General features: G+C 36.7%; 1 protein-coding gene across 1 annotated transcript; it reads right to left on the minus strand.

Annotated features, from left to right (window-relative positions):
* Nucleotides 1-850: 850 nt before the first annotated feature.
* Nucleotides 851-25,212, minus strand: LOC128240256 (kelch-like protein 10). Its single transcript, XM_052956812.1, has 10 exons — nt 24,649-25,212; nt 17,425-17,586; nt 16,785-16,886; nt 16,229-16,379; nt 14,642-14,789; nt 9,874-10,043; nt 7,391-7,529; nt 4,281-4,413; nt 3,504-3,595; nt 851-995 (listed from the first exon to the last, which is right to left on the minus strand). Exons 1-10 carry the CDS (start codon nt 25,210-25,212, stop codon nt 851-853), a joined length of 1,806 nt encoding a protein of 601 aa, XP_052812772.1.
* Between the last annotated feature and the right edge of the window lie 282 nt (nt 25,213-25,494).

A 25,494-nucleotide genomic window follows, 5' to 3' on the forward strand; every position in this document is an offset into this window, starting at 1 on the left:
AGTATTCTGAGTATGATGAACATGAGTTTACACAAGATTTAACATTTTGATACCTATCTTTCATAACATTCAATATTTTCCCTTGAATACCACATTTATATAATTTCAGCCACAGCGCATTTCTATAAAAGTATCAAAACACTTCATCATATCGACAAATATAACGTACAATCGTTTATTTTCGTTCATATATTTTTGCACTAATGACGTAAGTAAAAATATAGCGTCGACAGTCGACCGACCTTTACGAATTGTGCGTCCGAAATAATATTATTGTTATCGCATATAAATTCAATGCGTTTATTTAATACAGTCGTAAACAATTTTGAAAAGCAACTAACTGGAGTAAACCATCTACAAACACAGTTACAACAGTTTGCGAAACAAAAGATACAAGCGGGATTTTAATTGCGGTGATTTTTTTATTAAATTACATGCAAACCATATTATTATTATTATTATTATTATTATTATTATTATTATTATTATTATTATTGTTATTGTTATCATTATCATTATTTTGTTCATTAATATTATTATTCTTATTATTATTATCATGTTGTTTTTTCTTAAAGATTACTATTTTCATTATTTAAATATGGATACAGCAAACGTTTCAAACGGCCAACACAAAAACTGTGACACTTCTTTTAGTTATTCTTTATTTCAAAAGATAATTTCCATTTTGATACATATCCAATTTGTATTAATAAAAACAGAATCTAAAGAAAATAATAGTTTCACTTTCCGCCTTAAGATTAGTTATATCTTTATTTATATTAATTTTTCTTTTAGTATCTTTTTTTAAAAATCTGTTTTATTTATTTATGTATTAATTTATTGCGTCCATTTACTCGTGCGATGTCTGTGCACGAGACCGCCTCCCGCTTTCTCTCTCCCGGTTACCGTTAATGTACTCGTGCACATTGGGCAGGCCCGTGATCACGCATGCGCTAAGGGCACTTCTGTACAAGTTCATATCACTCGCGTCGTACCTGGGAACAGAAATGCATGCATTTGTAAAAGTAAGTTGCATTGTACATGTCTTGTATTTTTTTGTGTGTTTTCGGGTTATATTTTAGTGATATTAAACTACTTTATAGACGAAGTGTTATGAAACTACCAAATGAATTAACTTAAAACTTGCATAATGACTCAAGGATACAATTTCGAAGCCAAACAGACGGAAGTCAAGACGTACACAAGGCTACAACACGCTCCACAACATCAAAATATGGCCGGGTTAACGACATGCAACGTTTAGCGAAAACACAGTCAAAAGCATCAACAGATATCTGCGTTAACGCTTTTGAACGCTGAGCTTTAACATAATCCAAAGCATCAACATATCCGAGTTCACGCATTGAAAGCATATGTATAACAAAGTTCGAAGCATCAACATATATCCAAGTTAACGCTTTTAAACGCTTAGCTATAGCATAGCCCAAAGCTTCAACATATGTCCGTGTTAACGCTTTTAACGCTAAGCTAAAACACAGTCCAAAGCGTCAACAGATGTTCGTGTTAACGCTTTTGAACGCTTAGCTAAAACACAGTCCAAAGCATCAACATATGTCCGTGTTAACGCTTTTGAACGCTAAGCTAAAACATAGTCCAAAGCATCAACACATGTCCGTGTTAACGCGTTTGAACGCTTAGCTAAAACACAGTCCAAAGCATCAACATATGTCCGTGTTAACGCGTTTGAACGCTAAGCTAAAACACAGTCCAAAGCATCAACATATGTCCGTGTTAATGCGTTTGGACGCTAAGCTAAAACACAGTCCAAAGCATCAACACATGTTTGTGTTAACGCGTTTGAACGCTTAGCTAAAACACAGTCCAACGCATCAACATATGTCCGTGTTAACGCTTATGAACGCTTAGAAAAAACATAGTCCAACGTATAAACAGATATCCGTGTTAACGCTTTTGAACGCTAAGCTAAAACACAGTCCAAAGCATCAACATATGTCCGTGTTAACGCGTTTGAACGCTTAGCTAAAACAGAGTCCAAAGCATCAACATATTTCCGTGTTAACGCTTATGAACGCTTAGAAAAAACATAGTCCAACGTATAAACAGATATCCGTGTTAACGCATTTGAACAATTAGCTATATCATAGTCCAAATCATCAACAGATATCCGTGTTAACGCATTTGAACTCTTAGCTATATCATAGTCCAAAGCATCAACAGATATCCGTGTTAACGCATTTGAACGCTGAGCTATATCATAGTCCAAAGCATCAACAGATATCCGTGTTAACGCATTTGAACGCTGAGCTTTAACATAGTTCAAAGCATCAACAGATATCCGTGTTAACGCTTATGAACGCTTAGCTAAAACATAGTCCAACGCATCAACAGATGTCCGTGCTAACGCTTATGAACGCTTAGCTAAAACATAGTCCAACGCATCAACAGATGTCCTTGTTAACGCTTATGAACGCTTAGCTAAAACATAGTCCAACGGATCAAGAAATATCCTTGTTAACGATTTTTAACGCATAGCCATGACATAGTCCAAAGCATCAACAAATGTACGGGTAAACGCTATGTCCGCAAACGGAAAGCGAAAACACAGTTCCACAACATCAACAGATAGCCGGGTAAACGCCTGTTAGTGGTGAAGCGACAACAGATTCTTTCGATTTGGATCGTTTGATGTCTCAACAACAAATTAGTATGTATTTGGAGGGATTGTAAATGGGGTTAAATCCGTTTTCAAAATGCTTCGTCCAAAGTTAGATAAGTTTGCAAACGCTGAAACCAGACACACTTGTCACAAGTGATTAAACAAGTTTGCAAGCGTCAGATTTAACACTTTTATCATATTGCGGTTTAATATGTTTACGAAGCGCAAAGCTCGTATTAGGCGCAAAATGTGATCGACTTCGTAGAAATGATGTTAAGTCCGTCTGTGAAGCACAACGCTCGCGAATGGCACAATTGTGTCAAAACGGTTTGCAGACGCTTTACCAGATACACATATCACAATTGATGAAACCTGTTTGCGAATGCTAAAACATGCATTTTGGCATAAATATGGACAAAGCAAACCGCTTAACCAGATGTACATTTCACAAGAGACAAAACCTGTGTGCGAATGATAAAACATGCATTTGCCGTAATGATGGGCAAGATACCATTATGCTAAATGCATGTTTGAGTCTTCGCAATCATGTTGTATCCTTTGTGACATGTGCGATAGCTTAACTGTGAGCGCTCAATATCACACATACCCTAAAGGGAACTTTAAGCTCAAGCACTTGCCTTTCACAATGGACGTAACTGATATGTGAACCCTAAACCAGGCGCATTTTGACGCTCAACCTGGCAGTTCGCACACTAAGGTTAAATCCGTATGCGAAGGACCAAGCGCTCAATTCGAACCTTTGGACAGACCTTTTTGCGAGTGGTAGGTGAAACCATTCATAGTTATCTCATGGTATACCTGCGAGATCACAGCGATATTTTCCTATAAATAAGTATAAGTTTACCATTCATCGACTGTTCCGTCGTAGCACTCCACGTTGAAGATGGTCGTCATGCCGTTAAAACCGCCGATCACAAATATCATGTCATCCAGGACCTGCCAGACGGAAATATATGAATGGTAGCTGGAAATCAAATTCTAGCAACATATTCTGCAGAAAAAAGATACATATATACATATTGTATGGAACAGTTTGTCGCTGAAACAGCCGTTTCCACAATTATAATTATAGTAATACTTTTTCCTGTTAAATTGTGCCTTCTTTCTTTTGTTCATTTTTACTCTGTCACCATAAGGATTTTCTTAATACATCTACATGTGTTCACCAACATTGATTGCTGTTTATGAATATAATCTTAAAGGTTTTGTTTATTTGGACACAACCTTCATAACATACCGGTAAACGTTTTATAACAATGTATGACTTTAGAAATAGTTAAAAAATAATAGAGTATGTTTTATCAATTAGCAGATATATGAGCAACAAACTGTATCAAACTGGATAATGTTTTGGTTGAGATAAAGTTAACCAATTATTTAATGTCGGTCAAAAGTTAATCATAGCTTATGTTAAACTGTTGATGATAGTACCCGACAATAAATAAATATTGACTTGACTTGACTTGAAAATGCATTGGTCAATATTTATCCGATTTTTTATTCATTAACCAATCATATCATTGAAATGTGCAAACGCTCTGCAAAGATTGGCTGTCCATGATGACCCGTGTGTGAACCGCGGAAAGTCACGTTATCATGTACGTTTTTGGTATCAACTTACCTCTATCGCAAAGTTGCTCCTAGGGCTGAACATGTCTGGGAGAGCGTTCCAAGAGTTGGTAAGGGGGTTGTATCGCTCGGCTGTGTTCATGCGGGAAATACCGTTAAATCCGCCCATAGCAAAGATGCTGTCTCTATTCACAGAAGGGAAAGAAGAGAAAAAGAGGATAGAAAGTTAAAGAGAAGGAAATAAGTATTGTGGACTTTGGTACAGGTCTCTAGGTGAGAACGACATCTCACTTTTGACCTTTGGGAAATAAACTTACGCTTTCAGGAATTTTGACTAAGTGAGGGAAAACAATTTCCATCAACTAACACAGCATTTAAGAATTGAATACTCTTCAACTTAGAAGGTTAACCATGACAGGGGTCGTGTCACTAATATAGATAAGAATACACGAGGCAATTTCATTGGCTTAGAGTACGAAAAGTCCTCATTCGGCACCAATGAGACCTCTTCATTATTTACTCAAGATTTCCCTTGCGAAATGTCCTATGGTACTCGACATGTAGCAGAACAAACCAAACTGTGTACAGTGGGTAGCCGGCGATCTGTGAACGACGACATTTGTGACTGAGGGCAATAAACAACCGTCTTAGACCATTCAAGATCAAAAGCAGTAGTCTTATTTTGGCTTGCATAAAATGGAGTAAATGAAGGCAAATGTTTTACATTTACCAAACAGCGAGAGATCCAAGGAAACCGTACACAGGAGGCAAGTGAATACGTATAACAATACTTAAAATTATTCGGTACTACTCTAATGCCAAAGAAACACATCTTTGTTTCCACTCACATCACAAAAAAGGGGAGGAAAGTAGGCATTGCTTCGTTTCTACAAAAACCGATCGATATGAGGGTACATTACTATTGTAAAAAATCAAATATTAAACGGTCAAATTTTAAAAGGTTCACAAAAATAGTTCGTTTATTTAGGAAATAACTAAAACAAAATCCATATATTGACCAGAACGCGCAAACACAGTGTAAGGTCGGTAGGAAAAAATAGAGTCGTTCGGATAAGTGGCAACATATTTTACGCCTTATGCTCAGTGCCAGACAAGGAGGTACTAAAACCAATTTTAAACGGCCGTAGGACAGATCAGTGACAATTTATAGAAATGAACTGAATAAATAGTTTTCATTGGTCATTGAAACCTTAAACTAGAATCCCATTGGTCATTGTATAATTAGTCAAATAAAATAAATGAGTGTCGGAAACGTGCTCTTTTGAACTCTTCTTGTTGATAAAATAAAGAAATTTATATTCCCGCGAACGATTTTTCCAGACTTGTAAGAGATAACATCATTTGAGGATGAACACAACGAGTTAAACGCTCAAAAAATTATACACATTATATTCGGACTTGATCGTTTTCTTCCTTGCGTTGAGCCCTACTCATCAAAAACTTTATTAGCTGACGATGTAATAGAAGAATACTGCTGCCCAATAGCTGGCCATATAGATAAAGACGGAAATTCTTACTTGTAAACTGAAATTAGTATGAAGAGTTAAATCCCTATTGAAAGAAAACAACCACACTTGTATAGTCAGAAATTGCAATACTATGAAATACTGTGCATATTGTGATATTCATTTCAAAAAGCTCCACTGACTCATGAATAACGATTAAACTGAAAACAATTTCCATAACGTGTTGAACAGTCAAACTTTCGAACACTAGTCATCCCGCTGGTTTACCATGGCGGAGTATCTTTATTTAAAGTTATCTCTTGTTCGGTATTACGCGATTTCTGTGATTGAACCCGGAAACTTTTATTCGGAATAATTCGGCCATTTTCCATCGAAAACGACCTCATAAAGACTCCCTAGAGAAAATACATTAAGTTCAAATTACTACGCGATCTACATGCAGTGTAATTAATTGTAAATATTTCTGATATGGTAAACCGTCGATATACATCTGAGGTTGGAAAGTGGCCAAGGAGTTCCAATGGGGACCTTCTGCACCTAGAGCGGACGCCCTTAACACTGAGGTATCTTGGTGGTCAGGCGGTAAGCGGTCTGCTAGAATGTTACTATAACATGCCTTGATATTACGAAACATGTAGACGATCTTTCATGGTGAACCAACGTTCTGCTTTGATAATAAACAAACGACGCTCTCGTCGGCAATGTCTTAATGGACCTGTCCCTCAACTGCCAGATCACTTGATTTGCGAGATTTGCTTTTTTGAGTTGAAATTGGGAAACTGAATTAAAATAATTGTCTTAAACGTGCTCCTGTTTTTGTTGCATGCCACTGCTATTCATATCGGAGAACAACAGTGCACAGCGTCCTTTTAATGATTTTGTATATCGTTTGTATGGAAGTTTTATATATTTATTATATGTGTTATTGTATACCAATTAAATATGTAAACTCACGGCTCTCACGTGTGTTTTACTACCTTTCAAATCCAACTATATTCTTGGAAATACATTTAGTAGCGAAAGTATGGGCTTTCATTAAGACGCCATCGGCCTATCCATATAGGAGTCAGTGCCAGTGTTAAGTTAATCTAAATTTTGGGGTATAGTTTATATTGGTAAGGGGCTTCCTAAGCCATCCGACACACGAGGGAAGGCTGTTAAACGGACGATAGATATTCGATGCGTCATTTAATTATGCGGGGGCTCGAACCTCAGACTTGTTGGTTGAAAGTCAAATGTTGATTTCTGCTCAAGCACAATCGTATTTCAAATCAATATCAATACATACGCATGTATAACAAATATAATTGTTGAGTGATAAACCTTTAACTGCTCACTAAATGCATTTATGGAAATTATTGATGACTGAAAACAAGATTGCAACCGTGTATTTAGTAGCTGAAAACGCACAAATATTAAATGACTGGTCGGTCCTAAAATAGTTACAGAGATCAACTATCGTCTCATAATAAATAATATGTTTTCTGCACCTTTCTTTCAAAATGAACACGGTACCCTTCATAATAACCATTGTTTTCGGTATTTGTTCATCCCTTTCGGTAAATTAAATTGTATAATTGCGGTACATCTTATTTGGGAGCAAGAGAGCATATTTTATGTTATTTGTTCGCTAAGTCCGTGAGTTTGCCCCACACATATAACATTTTCCTCATACCTGTAAGCGATGATGCCGACCCCGCTCCGCCTGTTTCTCATGGGGGCAATCATGGTCCACTGGTTCGTGTTGGGGTCGTAATACTCGGCATTGTGGAGACACTCTTGCCCGTTAAACCCGCCACATATGTATACCCTTTCTGGAAAAACGAAAAAATGAGATTAATACAATAGAACTACAAAGTCGGGAATATCAGCCATTTTTTCATCAAAAACATTCTCGGATTTCTGCCGGTACTACTACTACCACTACCACTACCACTACCACTACCACTACCACTACTACTACTACTACTACTACTACTACTACTACTACTACCTACTACTACTACCTACTACCTACTACTACTACTACTACTACTACTACTACTGCTACCGCTGCCGCTACCGCTACCGCTACCGCTACCCCTACCGCTACCCCTACCGCTACCACTACCACTACCACTACCACTACTACTACTACTACTACTACTACTACTGCTGCTGCTGCTGCTGCTGCTGGCGACTTAAAGCGGAGATAAACTTCCTAGTGAGTGTGGAAGCGACTAACAGCGGAGATAAACCGATTAGTGATTGTGGCAGCGAGTAATAGCGAAAACAAACTTACCATTGAGTGTTGCGGCTAATAGAGTAGATAAACTTACTATTGGGTATGGTAGCGACTAAAAGTGGCGATAAACTTACTATTGAGTGTGGTAGCGACTCAAAGCGGATGAAATTATAAACTTACCATTGAGTGTTGCGAATAATAGCGGAGATAAACTTACCATTGAGTGTTGCAGCGAGATATAGCGGAGATAAACTTACTATTGAGTGTGGTAGCGACTAAAAGCGGAGATAAAGTTACTTTTGAGTGTAATGGTGACTAAACTATAAGCGGAGATAAACTTACCATTAAGTGTTGCAGCGAGATATAGCGGAGATAAACTTTATATTGAGTGTGGCGACTAAAAGCGGAGTTAAACTTTATATTGAGTGTGGCAGCAGCTAATAGCGGAGTGTGGCAGCGAGAAATAGCGAAGATAAACTTACCATTACGTGATGCAGCGACTTAAAGCGGAACTAAACTAACTATTGGTTGTTCTGTCGACGAATTGCGGAGATAAACTTACTATTGGGTGTGGCAGCCCCTTATAGCTGAGATAAACTTACTATTGAGTGTGGCAGCCCCTTATAGCTGAGATAAACTTACTATTGAGTGTGGCAGCCCCTTATAGCTGAGATAAACTTACTATTGAGTGTGGCAGCCCCTTATAGCTGAGATAAACTTACCATTGAGTGTGGCAGCCCTTTATAGCTGAGATAAACTTACTATTGAGTGTGGCAGCCCCTTATAGCTGAGATAAACTTACTATTGAGTGTGGCAGCCCCTTATAGCTGAGATAAACTTACTATTGGGTGTGGCAGTCCCTTATAGCTGAGATAAACTTACCATTGAGTGTGGCAGCCCCTTATAGCTGAGATAAACTTACTATTGAGTGTGGCAGCCCCTTATAGCTGAGATAAACTTACTATTGAGTGTGGCAGCCACTTAAAGCGGCGATAAACTTACTATTGAGAGTGGCAGCGAGAAATAGCGGCGATAAACTTACTATTGAGAGTGGCAGCGAGAAATAGCGGAGATAAACTTACTATTTAGTATGGCAGCGACTTAAAGCGGAGATAGATTAACTTATTGACTTATTATTGAGTGTGGCAGCGACTTATAGCGGAGATTAACTTATTATTGAGTGTGGCAGCGACTTATAGCGGAGATTAACTTATTATTGAGTGTGGCAGCGACTAATAGCGGAGATTAACTTATTATTGAGCGTGGCAGCGACTAATAGCGGAGATTAACTTATTATTGAGCGTGGCAGCGACTAATAGCGGAGATTAACTTATTATTGAGCGTGGCAGCGACTAATAGCGGAGATTAACTTATTATTGAGCGTGGCAGCGACTAATAGCGGAGATTAACTTATTATTGAGTGTGGCAGCGACTAATAGCGGAGATAAACTTACTATTGAGTGTGGCAGCGACTAATAGCGGAGATAAACTTATTATTGAGTGTGGCAGCGACTAATAGCGGAGATAAACTTACTATTGAGTGTGGCAGCGACTAATAGCGGAGATAAACTTATTATTGAGTGTGGCAGCGACTAATAGCGGAGATAAACTTATTATTGAGTGTGGCAGCGACTAATAGCGAAGATAAACTTACTATTGAGTGTGGCAGCGACTAATAGCGGAGATAAACTTATTATTGAGTGTGGCAGCGACTAATAGCGGAGATTAACTTATTATTGAGTGTGGCAGCGACTAATAGCGGAGATTAACTTATTATTGAGCGTGGCAGCGACTTATAGCGGAGATAAAATTACTATTGAGTGTTGTATTGACTTAAACCTTAAATAAACATTCTATTGAGTATGGCAGCGACTTATAGCGGAGATAAACTTCCTATTGATTATTGTATCGACTAATAGCGGAGATACACTTACTATTGAGTGTTGTAGCACTAGCGTCGCTTCTCTGATGGTTCATGGGTTGTATAAGCGACCACTGGTTGCTGCTTGGTTGGAACCGCTCAGCCGTGTTCTGTCGGTTATGGCCGTCGTATCCGCCCATTGCGTAGATCAGCCCATCCATGGACGTCGTGCTCACGTAACATCTGAAACGGTTAAAGGGACTCGTCAGGCATCAAAACACGTGATCAAAACATTTTTTTTATGATCATTTCAAATATGAAAGAAAATAATATTTTTAGTATTGAATGTAAAATAGTTTAAGGGTTGGCTTTACAAAGTTGTGTTCAAAGGAAAATCTGCGAGTTGATATTTGTTCGTAAAAGTAAAACCATTGCCAACGTAAACTATGTAAGTGATTTCTTTTACGATAATTTAGCCAGTCAATCGTGGCAAACAATTAGATTGTTGAAAAGAGTTGTACTCGTTACGGACGTGAGTAGCGTTTCAAATTTGTATTAAAGTAAGTTAAACTACTAATTTTAGACAAAAATAAACTCATATGCTTTACCAGTACTATTATGAAATATGGAATCACTATTTTAAATTGTGTTGAAATTGTCGTTGAAAATGGATGGCGACAAAGTAACAATACCTTATAATAACAAATCTTTATTATATGCTTTCCGGTGGTTCATACAGATTGATTTTTCATGATTCGGATACTTTTGAACGATATATTCATACTATAGATACTCAAATAGACGACAGTAACATTAATGTACCCATAAGAACTAGTGAAGATTATAAGTATCTTCCATGGCCGAGATTGTAAGATAGGTTCATTCCGCCCCGAGCGTAGGGTGTTTTGCGGAAACGAGGTTTATCGAGTTTCCGCAAAACACCCTGCGCGAGGGCTGGGATGAACCTATCTTACACGAGCGGCTATGGTAGATGCTTTTTCTTCCATCTCAGTTAAACAAAATTAAGTAAAAATGTATTTTTTGCTGAAACTCTTTTGTGCGTAGTGAAAATAATTGCGTATGCGATAATTTGTGGTTGTCATGGGTATGCGCGCAGTGATTCAGATTATGTTAATAGTCAAATCGGTCTTTAAATAGTTCTAAGGAGAGTAAAGCATAATTTCTTGAAAGGTGCCTGCAAAATGTTTTATGGTGACATTTGAAGCCAGAAATAATTAATTAGCATTCTAAATATTGCCACAAGACAAGGTTTCCATGATGCTATAGACGACAGTCTTCAACAAGGGAGGTAATTACAATGTGATGACCATTAAAAATGAGTTCCATACAGGCATTTTATCTTCGCCCGTGGGCAAGATAAGAATTTCTAGCATGATTGAATTATTGGATCTACTTATCTGAGGTGGGAGAAAAGATATGTTACTCATCTGGGTTAAAAATACTTGATAATTATATGTACGGATTTAAGAATTGTCAATTGTAGGCATGGAAACGATGGTGATATTGGGCGTTTCACATTTATGGCATATACCGGAAAAAGTGTAATTGACTACGCTATTGCATCATGTGAATTATTTCCTTTGATTGAATTTTTTTTAGTACATGGCAGTTTTTCCTGCTCTTCCCACGTGCCAATACAGATCAATTATAAGGTTATGTTAAATCATCTTAATGAAAATACTGACCCAGTTAGCATAGAAAAATTAGTATGGGATAATATGAAAGCTGAAAATTTTAAAGAAATATTGTTAAATGAAGAAAACCATCTTAATGAAATTGTCTCCAATATTGTATCATCTAATGTTGATATAAATAATGGTATAAATACTTTTGCAGAGGTGCTGTATACAAGTGCATTTAGTGTATTTGGGGTAACAAAACGCATTGTAAACACAACTCTTAATACCCCTAGGAAAAGCATGTAAGTCCGTGGTACACGGATGAGTGCGAACAAGCTAGGCGTGATTTAAAGTATGCAAATAAGCAATACCGTAGACTTAGGACAATTGAATGCGTTAATTTGGTTATTGGTAAGCGTCGTATGTTTCGACAGGCAAAGCGTAACGCTGAATTTAAATATAACCAAAGTCAACGTGAAACGCTACATAATACAGCTACGAATAATCCCAAGCAGTTCTGGGATCTTATTCGCAAATATAAAAATAAATATGAGAATAATAATAGCGATCATTCTTCACGGGAAATTTATGAACATTTCAAAACTTTATTTTCTAATTCTGAATCTTTCACTGATAATGATGTCGAAAACGTTATAAATAATGACACGTTTGGTGATCAAATAATAGATCAGCTTGACTGTGATTTTAATGTCGATGATGTTATTAAGGCTATAAATAGTCTAAAGAGAGGAAGAAGTCCCGGTTGTGATCTGTTAACCCCCGATATATTTATTGAGTCAAAACATATTTTAGCACCGATAATGTGTAAACTTTTTAATCATATATACAATACGGGTTCTTATCTTGAATCATGGACGAAAGGCATTTTGATACCTGTTCCTAAAAAAGGTGATAAAAATATGGAAATAATATATTAAAATTCCTTAAACAGGTATTAAAGGTGAGAATTCAAACCACTAACGCTTCTGTTTATGGTGAGCTTGGGAGGTTTCCCTTAGATTTTGCACTTAAAAAGCGAATTCTGAAATATTGGAACAAAATTATAGCTAAACACCACGGTTCTGTGGTGCATGAAGTGTATTGGGATCAAGTGAATAATAATATTCGTGGGTCATGGGCATTAGAGGTAAAGCAATTGCTAAATAGTTTGGATTTTAGTTATTCATGGAACAATAATGACATTTCATTGTTTCAATTAAACAGTGTCATACAAAGATTACATGATCAGTATTGCCAATACTGGTTTTCCCTATTAGACACGTCATTCAAATTCAAAACTTATTGTAGTATAAAGCGTAGGTTTGGTTACTAGAATTATCTTAATTGTATTAAAAACGACATACATCGTATTTCGCTAACCAGATTAAGATGCTCAGCTCACAAACTTGCAATCGAAGAAGGCCGTTTTAGAAATATAGAACAATCTGAACGTAAATGTATATTTTATCAAATGAATGTTGTTGAAGATGAGTTTCACTTTGTTCTTGTATGTCCTTTTTACAGAGACATACGGATTGAACGTTTACCTATTTTTCTTCTTAAGTCTTGACCAGTGAACAAAAACAAATAATAATTATGATCTGAACAGTTGCTTTACAACGATAACCTTTCATCACTTACATACCCGCTGTTGTCAAAACATGCCTGACCGCATACCTTATTAGCGAGGGTGGTCAATCTATAGATATTGTTCAGTAAAGGATTAGGCTACGCCACTGTTTTTGCAATATCACATCAATAATCAATTTTTATACTTGAATTATAAATATATCTTAAGTGTTAATAATCTGTGAAATCATATAATCATGCTCTTCTCATGTATGTAAATAAAATGTAACCGCCAGAAGTAAAGGCGATGAACTTGATTGTTTGTGCTAATAAACTATTGAATTGAGTTGAATTTATTTATCAGTGACATAAACATAATATTTCACTGTTTCAAACATGTGGTGACTCCACTTCACTTCCCCTAAGAACTACATTTCAGGCGGTATATCATTACAAGTCGCAAGGAAAAGAACGCTTATAACCGAAATACAGTGCAATGGAAAAAAAGCAATCCAATCCAAACTATTCAATTTTAAATCATCATTTTTTTCTCTTAGACGTAACAAAGTGCATATTTGCATGGAGAGTGTTTTAAAGAAGGCCATTTTAGTGTGTTTTTTCTTTTCAAGATATTAAGACATCCCAAGGTCTGTTCGTGCAGAACTCCTGGAAAATACACTCTCTAATTTGCTTTGCACTTTTCAAGATTGTATCTGTTCAACACTTTGAATTGAACGCAGGCATTTTTAATGTTTCCACTGATTCATTGAAAGGATTAGCCTACTTATCTTTTTTGAAACCGCATTTCAAGTTATTTTCAATGTCACGCATGTTTTAAGGTTCTCGGTAATGTTTTTGAACAAAAGAATAGTTTTCCAGGTAATGCATCTGAAAACACTTATTTTATCATTATTTTACATTTAGATATCGAAATTGCAGAAATAAGGGTTTTAGTAAGGTGCGAACTCACGCCGATAAAGTCAAGAAAAAAAGGAAAACCGATGTCTAAGCCACAAGGCCAACAGGACTGTAACAAAAGATGTGGACGTTTTGACATCTTAACAATACATTGATAATATCACGTGATAATGTCGATCAACCAATCACGCAATAACGAAACCGTAAACAAGTGATCAATAGTGTTGTTCACGCTAATGGAAGTTATGGTCTTCAAACACGATACTTGAGCAAATATCAACATTGCCTGAAGGGTTTATGCTTTTGGTAGTTTAGTCTTAACACCCATAATGAATTTGCAACACTTTATTTCGTCATACTAAAAAAGTACATTTTTGCGGGGAAAAAATCGAGTACCATTAAACTTACAGACTATCTATACATGGCATACTTGAACATGTCAGTCTTTTAATATCTTAACATTTGAGCTGTTCAGTGACAAGTCTGTATAGGAGACAGACACGCTTATTAATGTATATGAAATAAAACATAAATACGAATATAAAGCACAGAGAATGGAAGATCTTTTCAGCGAATTCTATGAAATAATGTGATCAATTTGAAAAAAAAATGTTATATTGATATTGATACAAGATATACAACAAGAATATCTTTTAAGCTAACATAATTTTTAATAACAATGCCAAATGACAACCTGACAATTTAAGCACGAACCTCTTTGCGTTCATAGGAGCGACTTCTGACCAGTCCTTGAGGACGGGATCGAAACAGCGGACAGAGTTGAAGTAGTCCATTCCATCGAACCCACCGATGATGTAAATCTTGTGGCCCAGGCACACCGTGCCGTGGTATGCACGGGGACCTGCGGGGATATCAAACACTGACATTTAAGGCAACCGATATTCAAATCGCTCGAACACCCAGTGACCGGTGAAAATACATAGAGCCTCGAAACGTTCGAGCCAAGCGGGAATGCTTACCTTCAGTATGAATAAATCGGTCATTTTAATCCAGTTCGAACCAACGAGGAATTCAAGCAAAGCGAGTTCGAGCCAACGGGTTTCGACTGTATCTTAATGTTGGGTGCCTAGGGCAGTGATTACGAACAGTCTGAAGTCTGAGTCCATGAGATGAGATTGTAACTTTCTTTCTAGCAAAGCATTGCTTGTGAACTTGACCTAATTATATTACTATTTGGATGTTTTACTTTCATAGCATACGGTCGAAACCGCTTGCCTTGATAACACAGGGACCGGTCAAAATACTTCGCGAGTATCGAGCTAAGCGGAAAATGCTTACATAGAGATATATCGGTCTATCACTTCAAATTCGAGCTAACAAGGAACTCGACATAAGCGATATCGACCCAACGGGTTTCGACAATGCGATTTTGTAATGATATTAAAAAGGATTCTTTGTTACTTCTTAAAGTGCTTTTCTGAGTCTAGACCCAGACTTGACGTTTTTCGTAATCATGGCATCTTGGGTCGTCATGCTATTTCATCATATGAAAGGATTTTAAGAGTAGAACAACAGTATGTAAAAATGATACCGAATAAATATTGGAAACAGGTTTGTTTTTGAGCGAATGGAAGATGCAAATTCACATCCGATGACAGTGATATAAAGAAATAAATACAAACTGCCATAACTTTATAAATGATTTGTTTTGGGACGTTTATTTCACATATATTTAATAAGCAAGCAATTCTCTTTTAAATGGCATAACAATTCAGGGGCGGATCCAGGATTTGACGGGGCATAACCTTGCGCTCCTTCCTCAGAACCGAAATTTATTTGGATTAAAGTGTTTGGGGGGAAGGGTATTCCCCAAAGAAATTTTATTATTATTTCTAATCAAATATGATTTTTTCGGGCGTATTTGTTTGTTTGTTTCCTCTAATATTGAAATAAAAAATAAACTTGGACGACTTTTTATGGGATGAAGGTTTGGGGGTTACACCCCCCTTGGTCCGCTAGTGCAATTATAGGGTCACGAGGAATCAATATATAAAGTTATTATTTATGGTTTGTTGAAAGGCCAGCTTATTTGTCCACTGGATACCTCAAAGGACGGGAAAATGTGTCTGTCAGTTTATTTTGTCCAAGTCGGGCTGGTAAGCTGTGGGAATCGGACCCTAACAGGTTCACTTTAACGAGGATCTTCAAAATGGACCTCTGTTCTCTGGGTTCCGAGAAACAAGATATCACGCGAAAGGTTATAATTAGTTTAATAGCAGTCTCCATAATCGAGTGAAAGAAATTAGTTTGAAAAAAAATACCATGATCCATTCAACTCACCGTGATCCATGGCTTCACAAACTATCCACCTGTCCGCCCGGGTATCGTAAGTCTCGACAATGTTCGTGGGGGAGCCACCGCTCCAGCCACCAACCACAAACAGGAGCTCATGTGGCACCCGCGGGCGCGCTAGGGGGTTAGACACGTCCACCTGTCGAAAAGAGACAAACATGTTAAGGGTATGCGTCACTTACAGTGACCATCATGAATGTTCAATGAAATATTGATATTAATGTCGCAAATATAATGCTGGTACAAGATGAAAGCCCATCTCAAACCTAATTTTGTGTCGAACTTCACTTGATAGTTGATACGGTCTGTAAAGTCACATTTTTTTGGGAGTAGACACAAATAAATTAAAATTAAATAAGGCGTAGGCAATACTCAATTACAATATATGTTGTTTCATTATAACAACGGGAATGAAGCATGTCCTCTTTTCTGTTAAAATTGTGACGTCATAAAATGACGTCATTTGTTAGAACTATAACACAGACGTCATTCTATTTATAGAACAACGTCTCATCATATCTATTTATAGAATGACGTCACTTACCGCTCTGTCCTCATCCATATCGAGGTCGTAAAGAAACTTTAGGGTTTCTATCACGATGGGCTTGCATCCTTCGGATTCTCGCACATAGGGGTGAGGCTTCACCTTTATTAAACGAAAGGGATATGCCCGTCAGCTAGCAAGTTAAACTAAGTTAGATTACTGGCCTTCAATACGTATAGCGCTAAATCGTTAAGATTGACAGTTTTACACTTATTAGAATACAGCCTACATTTGCAGCCAATGAAATTGCAGATAGGCAGTTGTCATTGGGTACTAGGCTTAATCATTAAGAATTAAGAACGTTCGCGGGTGTTTATAGGCCCGCCCACCGCCACTCATCCGATACACAAACACTTCATGAGGTTATGGTTGTCATTGTATATGCCAATGAAGTTGTATTTTAAGTCAGTGAGATGACCTAAATTAAATCAATATATATATATGATTGAGAAGGGCTCTATCGCAACGCTTACTCAGCCTATTCTTAATTATTAAGATTTTAATTCATGTGATCTAACTATCACATCAAGACATATAACGTCAGAAATCTGTTCCCGCCTATGATTTAAGACAGTTAGAAGAGATTGTTAAAATCCTAATAAGCAGTATAAATTATTTTTGTTTCATCATAAAAACTTACCTTCTCAACAAAGTACTGTGTGGTAAGAAGTCCGAGCCGAATGGCGCGCATGAGTTTGGCGATAGAGGACTTCCGGCGCTCAGGGTCGTAGTCAATCCAGCGAAGGACGGCGTCAAATACGATTTCTTCGTTCTTAACGTTCAGCTCGTCCCGGGATAAAACCTGTAGAGGTGGAGTTAAAGTTAAAAGATCTGATAATTGTATCGTAAATGGTTTTATGACATAGTATTGTTTTCGTTAGGACCGTCACGAACAAAGGACGGCGTTAAACACAATTGATTCCTTTTTGACGCTTGGCTCTTTCCTGGAGGGGCGGGGTTAAAGTTCAGACATCTGCGAATAATTTCTTTTTCGTTAGGCAAGTCAAAAACGGAAAACTGCGTCAAACACGATTCATTCGTTAACTGTCCTGGCATGAAACATGCAGGCGCGGTGTTTTTAGTGGTCTTAAATTCCCACGCTGGATTCCAATCGGAACATCTCGCCCATAACCTAGGATGTAGATCAGACACCACTTACAGAATAACCTATGTATAGTTAATTCAACAATGCACGCAAAATAGCACTGATTTCTAGCCCTTCACGAACTCCAACACCATATATTGGGAGAAAGCTTCATTTGCGTATTAAACATTAAACAACCTTAGAAAAAAGTTCTCAGAGCAATAAAATTGGTAACCACCAGGGGCGGATTCAGGATTCGACGTTAGAGGGACGATAGCTTAGGGGCGTACCCTTTTGACTCGCGCCCCTCCCTCCTAACCAAAATTTATTATGTAGAATATAACAATTTCTAGTGCGAAATGATGCATTTTGGACGTATTTTAATAGAAAATATGTTCTTCTATATTGAAATAAAAGTTAACTTGGACGAGTTTAGGTGGGCGCGCACCGGGTGCCCCCCCCCCCCCTCCGGATCAGCTAGTGACCAAGGTGCATTCGGTAAATTGACCATATCCGGCGTACGGGTACAAACAATGCGTTGGAAATGTAATTTAAAAATAAAAAAGTAGATCAAGTATTTCAGCTTGCTTTTAAAATCACCAACCAGTCAGCTTTAAAACCTATGAAGACTGAAACTAACCAATGGTCTGAGATGGTATAACCATGATATGTTTTGATTCACTGCCATGTATTATTTAAAAGCCATGTCACGATAAATGAGTTGGCACTTCCGAATTGGTGTAATTTGCCCTTTATGCACCAGTCCAAGGCCCCCACTTTCTGTATAGCCAGGTTAAATCCCCGCCATATGCCACCGCACCTCGGGGTCATTCTAGGTAAGGCCCATTCACCGCTATTTTCGGCGCGAAAACAAAACCACCGCATTCACTTGGCACTGCGGAACAACCTAGAAGGTAAAAACACGGCCCGTACCCCCGGTATACCCCGGACCTGGGGGGGGGGGGGGCGGGGGCGTGGTAACAATTGACTGGTGCATTATTTGGATTGTCTACAATGTCGGAATATATATACTCACCAAAGCCTGCCTGTTCGTGAAATGCATTTTGGCACATTTCCGATAACTGTCATTTTATGTATAGTGAAAAATAGTGGAATACTATAATTGCTAAAAAAAGATTCATTTCCTTATGTCACTTTGAAAATTATTAATACTGCTTTTATATGCCTACATGTATATTATAAACGTCTAAGTTCTATATGTTTCAAATGTTTGTACTCTACTTTTCATAAATTCCATCTATAAACTCTCTAACATTACACTCTTTTATAAAATTGTTTTAGGTTATATATTTATATTTTACTATCTCAATACATGATATGATATACAAAAAGCCAATTATTTAACGGGTTCTTGAGAATATTGCTTTTTTTAAAATGTTCAAGTCTCCTCATAAAATTAAGAAAAGAAAGCCTGTTTGTAAATATAATTGTAATGTTATATAAACTTAAATATTATTTGATGCTTTGTTTTGAACTTAAAACATGTACTTTTAAGTTATTTGTCCTATGTTATTTGTGAAAATGTTTTATATTGCAACTCTTTTCCTTATAATTAAGTCATGAATTTCAATAAACCATGAAACCTGCACTCTGCATGTAGATCGCAATTAAAGATGCTCTCTACTCCCAAATAAGATATACCACAATTAATGATATTGTTTTAATATTCCAAAAGGATGAATAAATGTCGAAAACAATGGTTCTTATGAAAGATATCGAGTTTAATTGAAAGAAATTAGCATAAAACACGGTATTTCTATCTTATGAGACTAAAGTAGACCACAGTATATCTCTTAGCATTTACCAATCATTTAATATTTTTGCGCTTTCTGCCATTAATTACGAGGTAACAATTTTGTTATCAGTGATAATTATTTTCCATAAATGCATTATTTAGTAAGTAGTTAAAGGTTTATCAGTTAAAATATATGTGGGTTATACATGTGTATGTATTGATTTTGAATAAGAGTGTCACTTTAAGCAGTTACACCGAGTGACTTTACTCTAAGGAATCTTAATTATTTATGCAATAATGCACTTGACTTGGAATCAATTTTAAATGATTATTACAAATTACACGTAAATAACTACAGTTAATTTATACTATTATTATTAACTTCACGAACTGCTTTTACTTTATATAATATGTACCAGCATACATGTACATATAGATTCAGAAAAAATCCAGGAGTATACAGTACGCAACAGGGAGGGTGTGGATGTAGCTTGGGCGTGTCGGAGAAAGAGCCCCCTATTTCATGCAATGGTTGTCCATTATACTCAGTAGCTGCAACAGATAACGATTCGTAGTGTGTGGTGCAGGATTATGATGCCGTTGAAGGATATATCTGTCTGGTAACCTTGGTCTGCAATGACGCAGGCCTAGTAGCACACTTCTGCCGCTAAGTTTGAATGCACCTTATGAATGTCTGCCAATATCATTAAGGCTTGTTCCCTTCCCGGAGAGGGGATGGACAAAAAGCGTTATCACTATGACGTACCGTTTGGGTCAAACGCCACCTTCCACTTGTTGTTATGTATAAATAGGGCTGCACTTTTATCCCAATTAGAGGTGCAGGTTTATTATTTTCAGATGATAAGGTCGAGGTGCACTTCTATCTCATATATAGAGTTGCACCTTTAAATTAAGCGGTGCACCACTATATCAAGAGGCGTACCTCAATCTTATAAGTAAAGGTTCACATCTAAGTAAAACATCTAAAACATCTAAAACCTGCATTTTTATCTAATAAATAGAGGTCAACAGCTTAATTGAGAAGTGAACCTTCGTTTAATAATAATAAAGAGGTTCACCTCTCTGTCATAAAAAGAGGAACACAGCTAAATTGAGAGATGAACCTCTGCTTTAAAATAATAAAATAGGGGTACTAGTCTATGTTATAAACAGATGTGCACAGCTTGATTGAAATGTTCACCTTTGTATAAATTTTTGAGAATAGACGGTTACCTCGTTGTAAGAAGCAGAGGTGCAGGTCCAAATATACAGTTTACCCCCATTCTATTAACACCTCATCATACATAGAGGTGTACCTCTAAATTTAGTTGTACGTCTCGATGTTTAAACTTGCACATGTATCTAAAAAAGAGTTGTACCTCTATATTCAAATAATAAAAAGAGGTACACCTTTATATTTAGAGGTGTACCTCTATCTCATACATCCCCCTATCATCAATAAACGTGAACTTTTATGTCAAGAGGCGTACCTCTAGCTCATAAATAGAGGTGCACCTCTAAATGCAGCTGTCACCTCTATATCTGGACCTGCATCTAGTTCAGCTCTCATGTCGGGTTTAACTGAATTTTGACCAAAATTGTACGCCATATCTCGGCATAAGTGTTTCTTGCATCTTGAGATATAATTAAAGTTCCGTCTATTTCTAACAAAACACCCATTTATCTGCGCAGAGCCAGACATTTCCTGGGAATGGTGCGTTGAGGCATGAATGTGTTTTTCGGATAAACAAGTGCATTTCCCATATTTGATCATGATTTATAATAATAAGATCGACCAGAAGCCAAAATGTCTACGTGTCGTTTAGAATGAGCTTGTAATTTAAACGAGACATAATCTCATTTGACTTGGAGAAAAATCTTGACTATTTTTGTTTCAAGGTTTCTGAGATCTTATTACCCCAGCAGATTGCATAAAAATGAGTGCGCGTGTATGTCGAGCGTTCAAAAATATGAAGCCGAACTGTTTACTGGACTTCAGTCACATTAATTTATCTTCTTCTGTTTGCAAGTTTTGGCGCAGAAGAATTAAAGCATTTGTGCGAGAATTATGTAATTTAAGACGCAAACTAAAGGTTGGTGCAAAAACAACATAATATGATTTAGGTACAAATAAAAAATATAAAAAAAAAATATATTTTTTTTAAGTAATATCTACGTGGCCAGAAATTCCCAAGTTTAAAGAGCACCTAAATGTCGCTAATATTTTTTTTCTATCTGTACCTTTATATATAGTTCTCGGCGTTACACCGTATAGCGGAGAAAATCTGTCATAATAGCCTTTCAAAAACTGGTTTGATTAGTTGTGTAGGTGGCGCTGGAAGTTACGTAAGCTGGTAAAGTGGGCTTTGGTCATTATTTCTACTAAGACTGCTGTTCATGCTCAGTTGGGGGGGGGGGGGGGGTGTTGATATGCATATACTTATGCACACGTTATTAGAGGATACCGTTATGTATGAAAATACCAAAAATCGATAGTATGGTATTATATACACGCACAGAAATTAATAGTTATAGTACACTCTTGTGTTTAGATGTTTTGTTGTTGTTACCTCCTTGTATCTGCTGTTTGTTTAATGACGGTAAAGTTGAAAGGTAGTTGGTAGTTGGTAGTTGGGGATTCGAATATTCAACAACTTACCAGTTGCCAGTTGGGGATTCGAATATTCAACTACCTGCTAGTTGCCAGTTGGGGATTCGAAAAATCAGAGTTAGATGTTGTAAATGATGTTGATATTAAGCTTCTCGACTATTTCAAGTCGCCAGTCGGATATTCGACCATTTCCAGTCGATTATTCGCGAATGTTCAACTGCAAACCAGTCAGTAGTTGGGGATTCAGATTATGTCTATATATATATAGTTTTAAAGGCCACATATGGGAAAATTAATCGCCAAATGTTTCTTTATGCATGTACACATATGTATCTTTGCAACAAACACTGTTTTAATTTTCTTTTATTCGTATATTCGCCAGTCGGATATTCGACCATTTCCAGTCGATTATTCGCGAATGTTCAACTGCAAACCAGTCAGTAGTTGGGGATTCAGATTATGTCTATATGTATGGTTTTAAAGTTCACATATGGAAAAATTAATCGCCAAATGTTTCTTTATGCTGTACACATATGTATCTTTGCGACAAACACTGTTTTAATTTCCTTTTATTCGTATATTCGCCAGTCGGATATTCGACCATTTTCAGTCGATTATTTAATCGAATGTTTAACTGCAAACCAGTCAGTAGTTGGGGATTCAGATTATGTCATTATGTATGGGTTTAAAGGTCACATATGGGAAAATTAATCGCCAAATGTTTCTTTATGCATGTCCATCCACCCAAAAATACAAAAGGGGGTTTTGGGAGTCCTTCCCAACCCGTTTTTCTTTGATAGTTTAGACTAAAAATAGCGCATTTTGTTGTTATTCATGTTAAATTTCTCAACTATATTTTGCAACCAATAAAAGCATCTATGGTATATCTAATTTTACAGTGGAAAATCAGGAGCGGTCGCTTAATAATATTCAAATCAACACAAATTCATGCACAACATGAACAAATTGAGGTAAATGATAAAGACAATACATTCCAGAGGCCCAAATCGAGCCTCATAACAAATCGAGACATAACATACATTCAATTTTATCAATACCTGCAGGGCTGGTATTTAATATTGGTCTTAATTGGATCTAAGCACGATGTAGCTAATCGGATTACTTGCTATTGATAACTAACCCACAGAGTGGAAGAAGTCAATGATGTATGACCATAAGATTAAATTAAGTTGAATATTGAATACAACCCCAGATAGTCCCGTTTAACAAAAGTAAGAATAATATTACTCTAGGATCATAGGATTCAAACAGTGTTCTTGTTTAAAAAGTGTATAATGGGCTAAATGCATTTGGGAAAAGAGTTTGAGTGTCTTTATCAATTGTCCCAGTTACAATAATTTAAGAAAATTTAAGAAAATGATATTATAATTAAACCTTATTTTGCCTTTGGCCTATAAAACAAAATATATATATAACTTTGATGTTACAGATTCCAGAAAAAAACGACGCTATATTAGTAAAATGTTATACAAACATCAAAATAACGATCACAAACCTAATACGATAGAGATAACTCATACAATTTAACTAATATGCAAACTCTCTTTGTTGACCATGTCTTTGCTTTTGACGACACTGTGGTGTATAATTCCTGTTGGTTATGAATGTTGTAAACGTTTAATGCTGAATAAATGTTGTTATCTAATATATATGTTATGATATGTTATGTTGTAATGGTAATATTTTGTTATATTATGTTATGCTATGTCATGTTATGTAATGTTGTTATGTTGATATGTTAAGTAATGCTATGTTATTTTATGTTGTGATTTGTTATATTATGTTATGTTAATTACCACAATTGTTTCGTGTTGTGCATGAATTTGAGTGAAGAAATGTGTTGACTTGAATACAACAAAAAACTTTCATTAAATCATTAAAAAAAACAAGAATAAAAAAATACGAGGCAAATATGGAGACGAGAGAAAACAAATAATAATCTGGGTTGTTTGATGGATTGATTAATATAATTGTTAATTACTCATCTGGTTGATTGATTTATCGATTCATTGACTGATTTATTGATGAGGTGATTTGTTGAATGATTGATTCATTCACTAAAGGTTTGATTGAACGATTGATCTATTGAATCATTACAGTTGATTGATTAAATGTTTCCTTTATTCATTCATTCATTAATTAATTGGTTGACCGATTGGTTGGTTGATTGATTGATTGATTGATTGATTGATTGATTGATTGATTGATTGATATGATGCCGGTATAATATTAAATTGAAGGCGTGTTATAACGAAAACGATAATGATAAAAAAAGATAATGTTAATGAGATGATACATCATTTTTGACCTGGCAATGAATATGATGATAAAGACGATGTGATGTCGATGATACCCCAGCACTTATAACTGCAATGATGACATGCTTATCTACCTCAGCCAGTTCTTCACAGGTAAGCTGCAGGAACTCGTTACTGTCCTTGGAGATGGTGATGAAGTTCTGCATTAGGAACCTCGCGGCCGTGCGCTCCAGCTGATGGCAAAAATACGTCTTCGCGAACTTGTAGATGCCGATGCAGTTCTCGGCAGTCATCTCCGCTGCCAGGTAATCGCAGCACGCTTTCACCATGCCGTTCACGTGAAACTGATCGGCGGCCGGTAGCAAGAGTTCCACGTTATCAGGGCAAACGTCTATGCGTCGCGTGTACGCGTAGTCGATGATGATCTTCATGGCTTCCGCCGACACGCCCGGAATTACCACCTCCTTCCGGTCTGTGTTGAAAAGCTCGTTCGTAAACAGCGCCCGGAAGTAAGGGCTGCATGCGCTCATTATGGCCCTATGAATAGGGAACTTGTGATGTTCTACAACAATCACGGCGTCAGTTAACTGACCGGATTTACGCAGCTCGTTCAGAATGTTACAGGAGTTCAGACTGTATTTCTGATCAATATTTTCGTCGGAGGAACTATCATGCCACTCTATTTTGCCTGTTGCCATTTTTTTTGTCTCAAAACTGTTCTTGCGAAAATAACGCGTGAGGCCCCTTAAGCATCTAGACGACGACTGATGGTTGCGCAAACAATTGACGTCAAAAAGCGCTAGGCAACAACGCGAAGTCAAGTCACGTCTCGTTAGTCGATTTTACTTTTAAACCATTTTAAAAGAAATGATTATATGTTTTAATTTAAAACAGTTACAAACTGAATTTGTATTTGTTAAGGTTGTATGTGTAAAACGTATTTTAAGTCTGAAATGATAAAATGTATTCAAAAATGAAAA

The sequence above is a fragment of the Mya arenaria genome, chromosome 1 (assembly GCF_026914265.1).
Source record: "Mya arenaria isolate MELC-2E11 chromosome 1, ASM2691426v1".
In the NCBI taxonomy this organism is placed as follows: domain Eukaryota; kingdom Metazoa; phylum Mollusca; class Bivalvia; order Myida; family Myidae; genus Mya; species Mya arenaria.

Coding starts and splice junctions, on each gene's coding strand:
- LOC128240256 (XM_052956812.1), bottom strand. CDS start 25,212: ATGGCAACAGGCAAAATAGAGTGGCATGATAGTTCCTCCGACGAAAAT. Junction 14,790..16,228: donor TTGTGAAGCCATGGATCACG/GTGAGTTGAATG, acceptor ATATCCCCGCAG/GTCCCCGTGCATACCACGGC. Junction 10,044..14,641: donor GCTCCTATGAACGCAAAGAG/GTTCGTGCTTAA, acceptor TAACCGTTTCAG/ATGTTACGTGAGCACGACGT.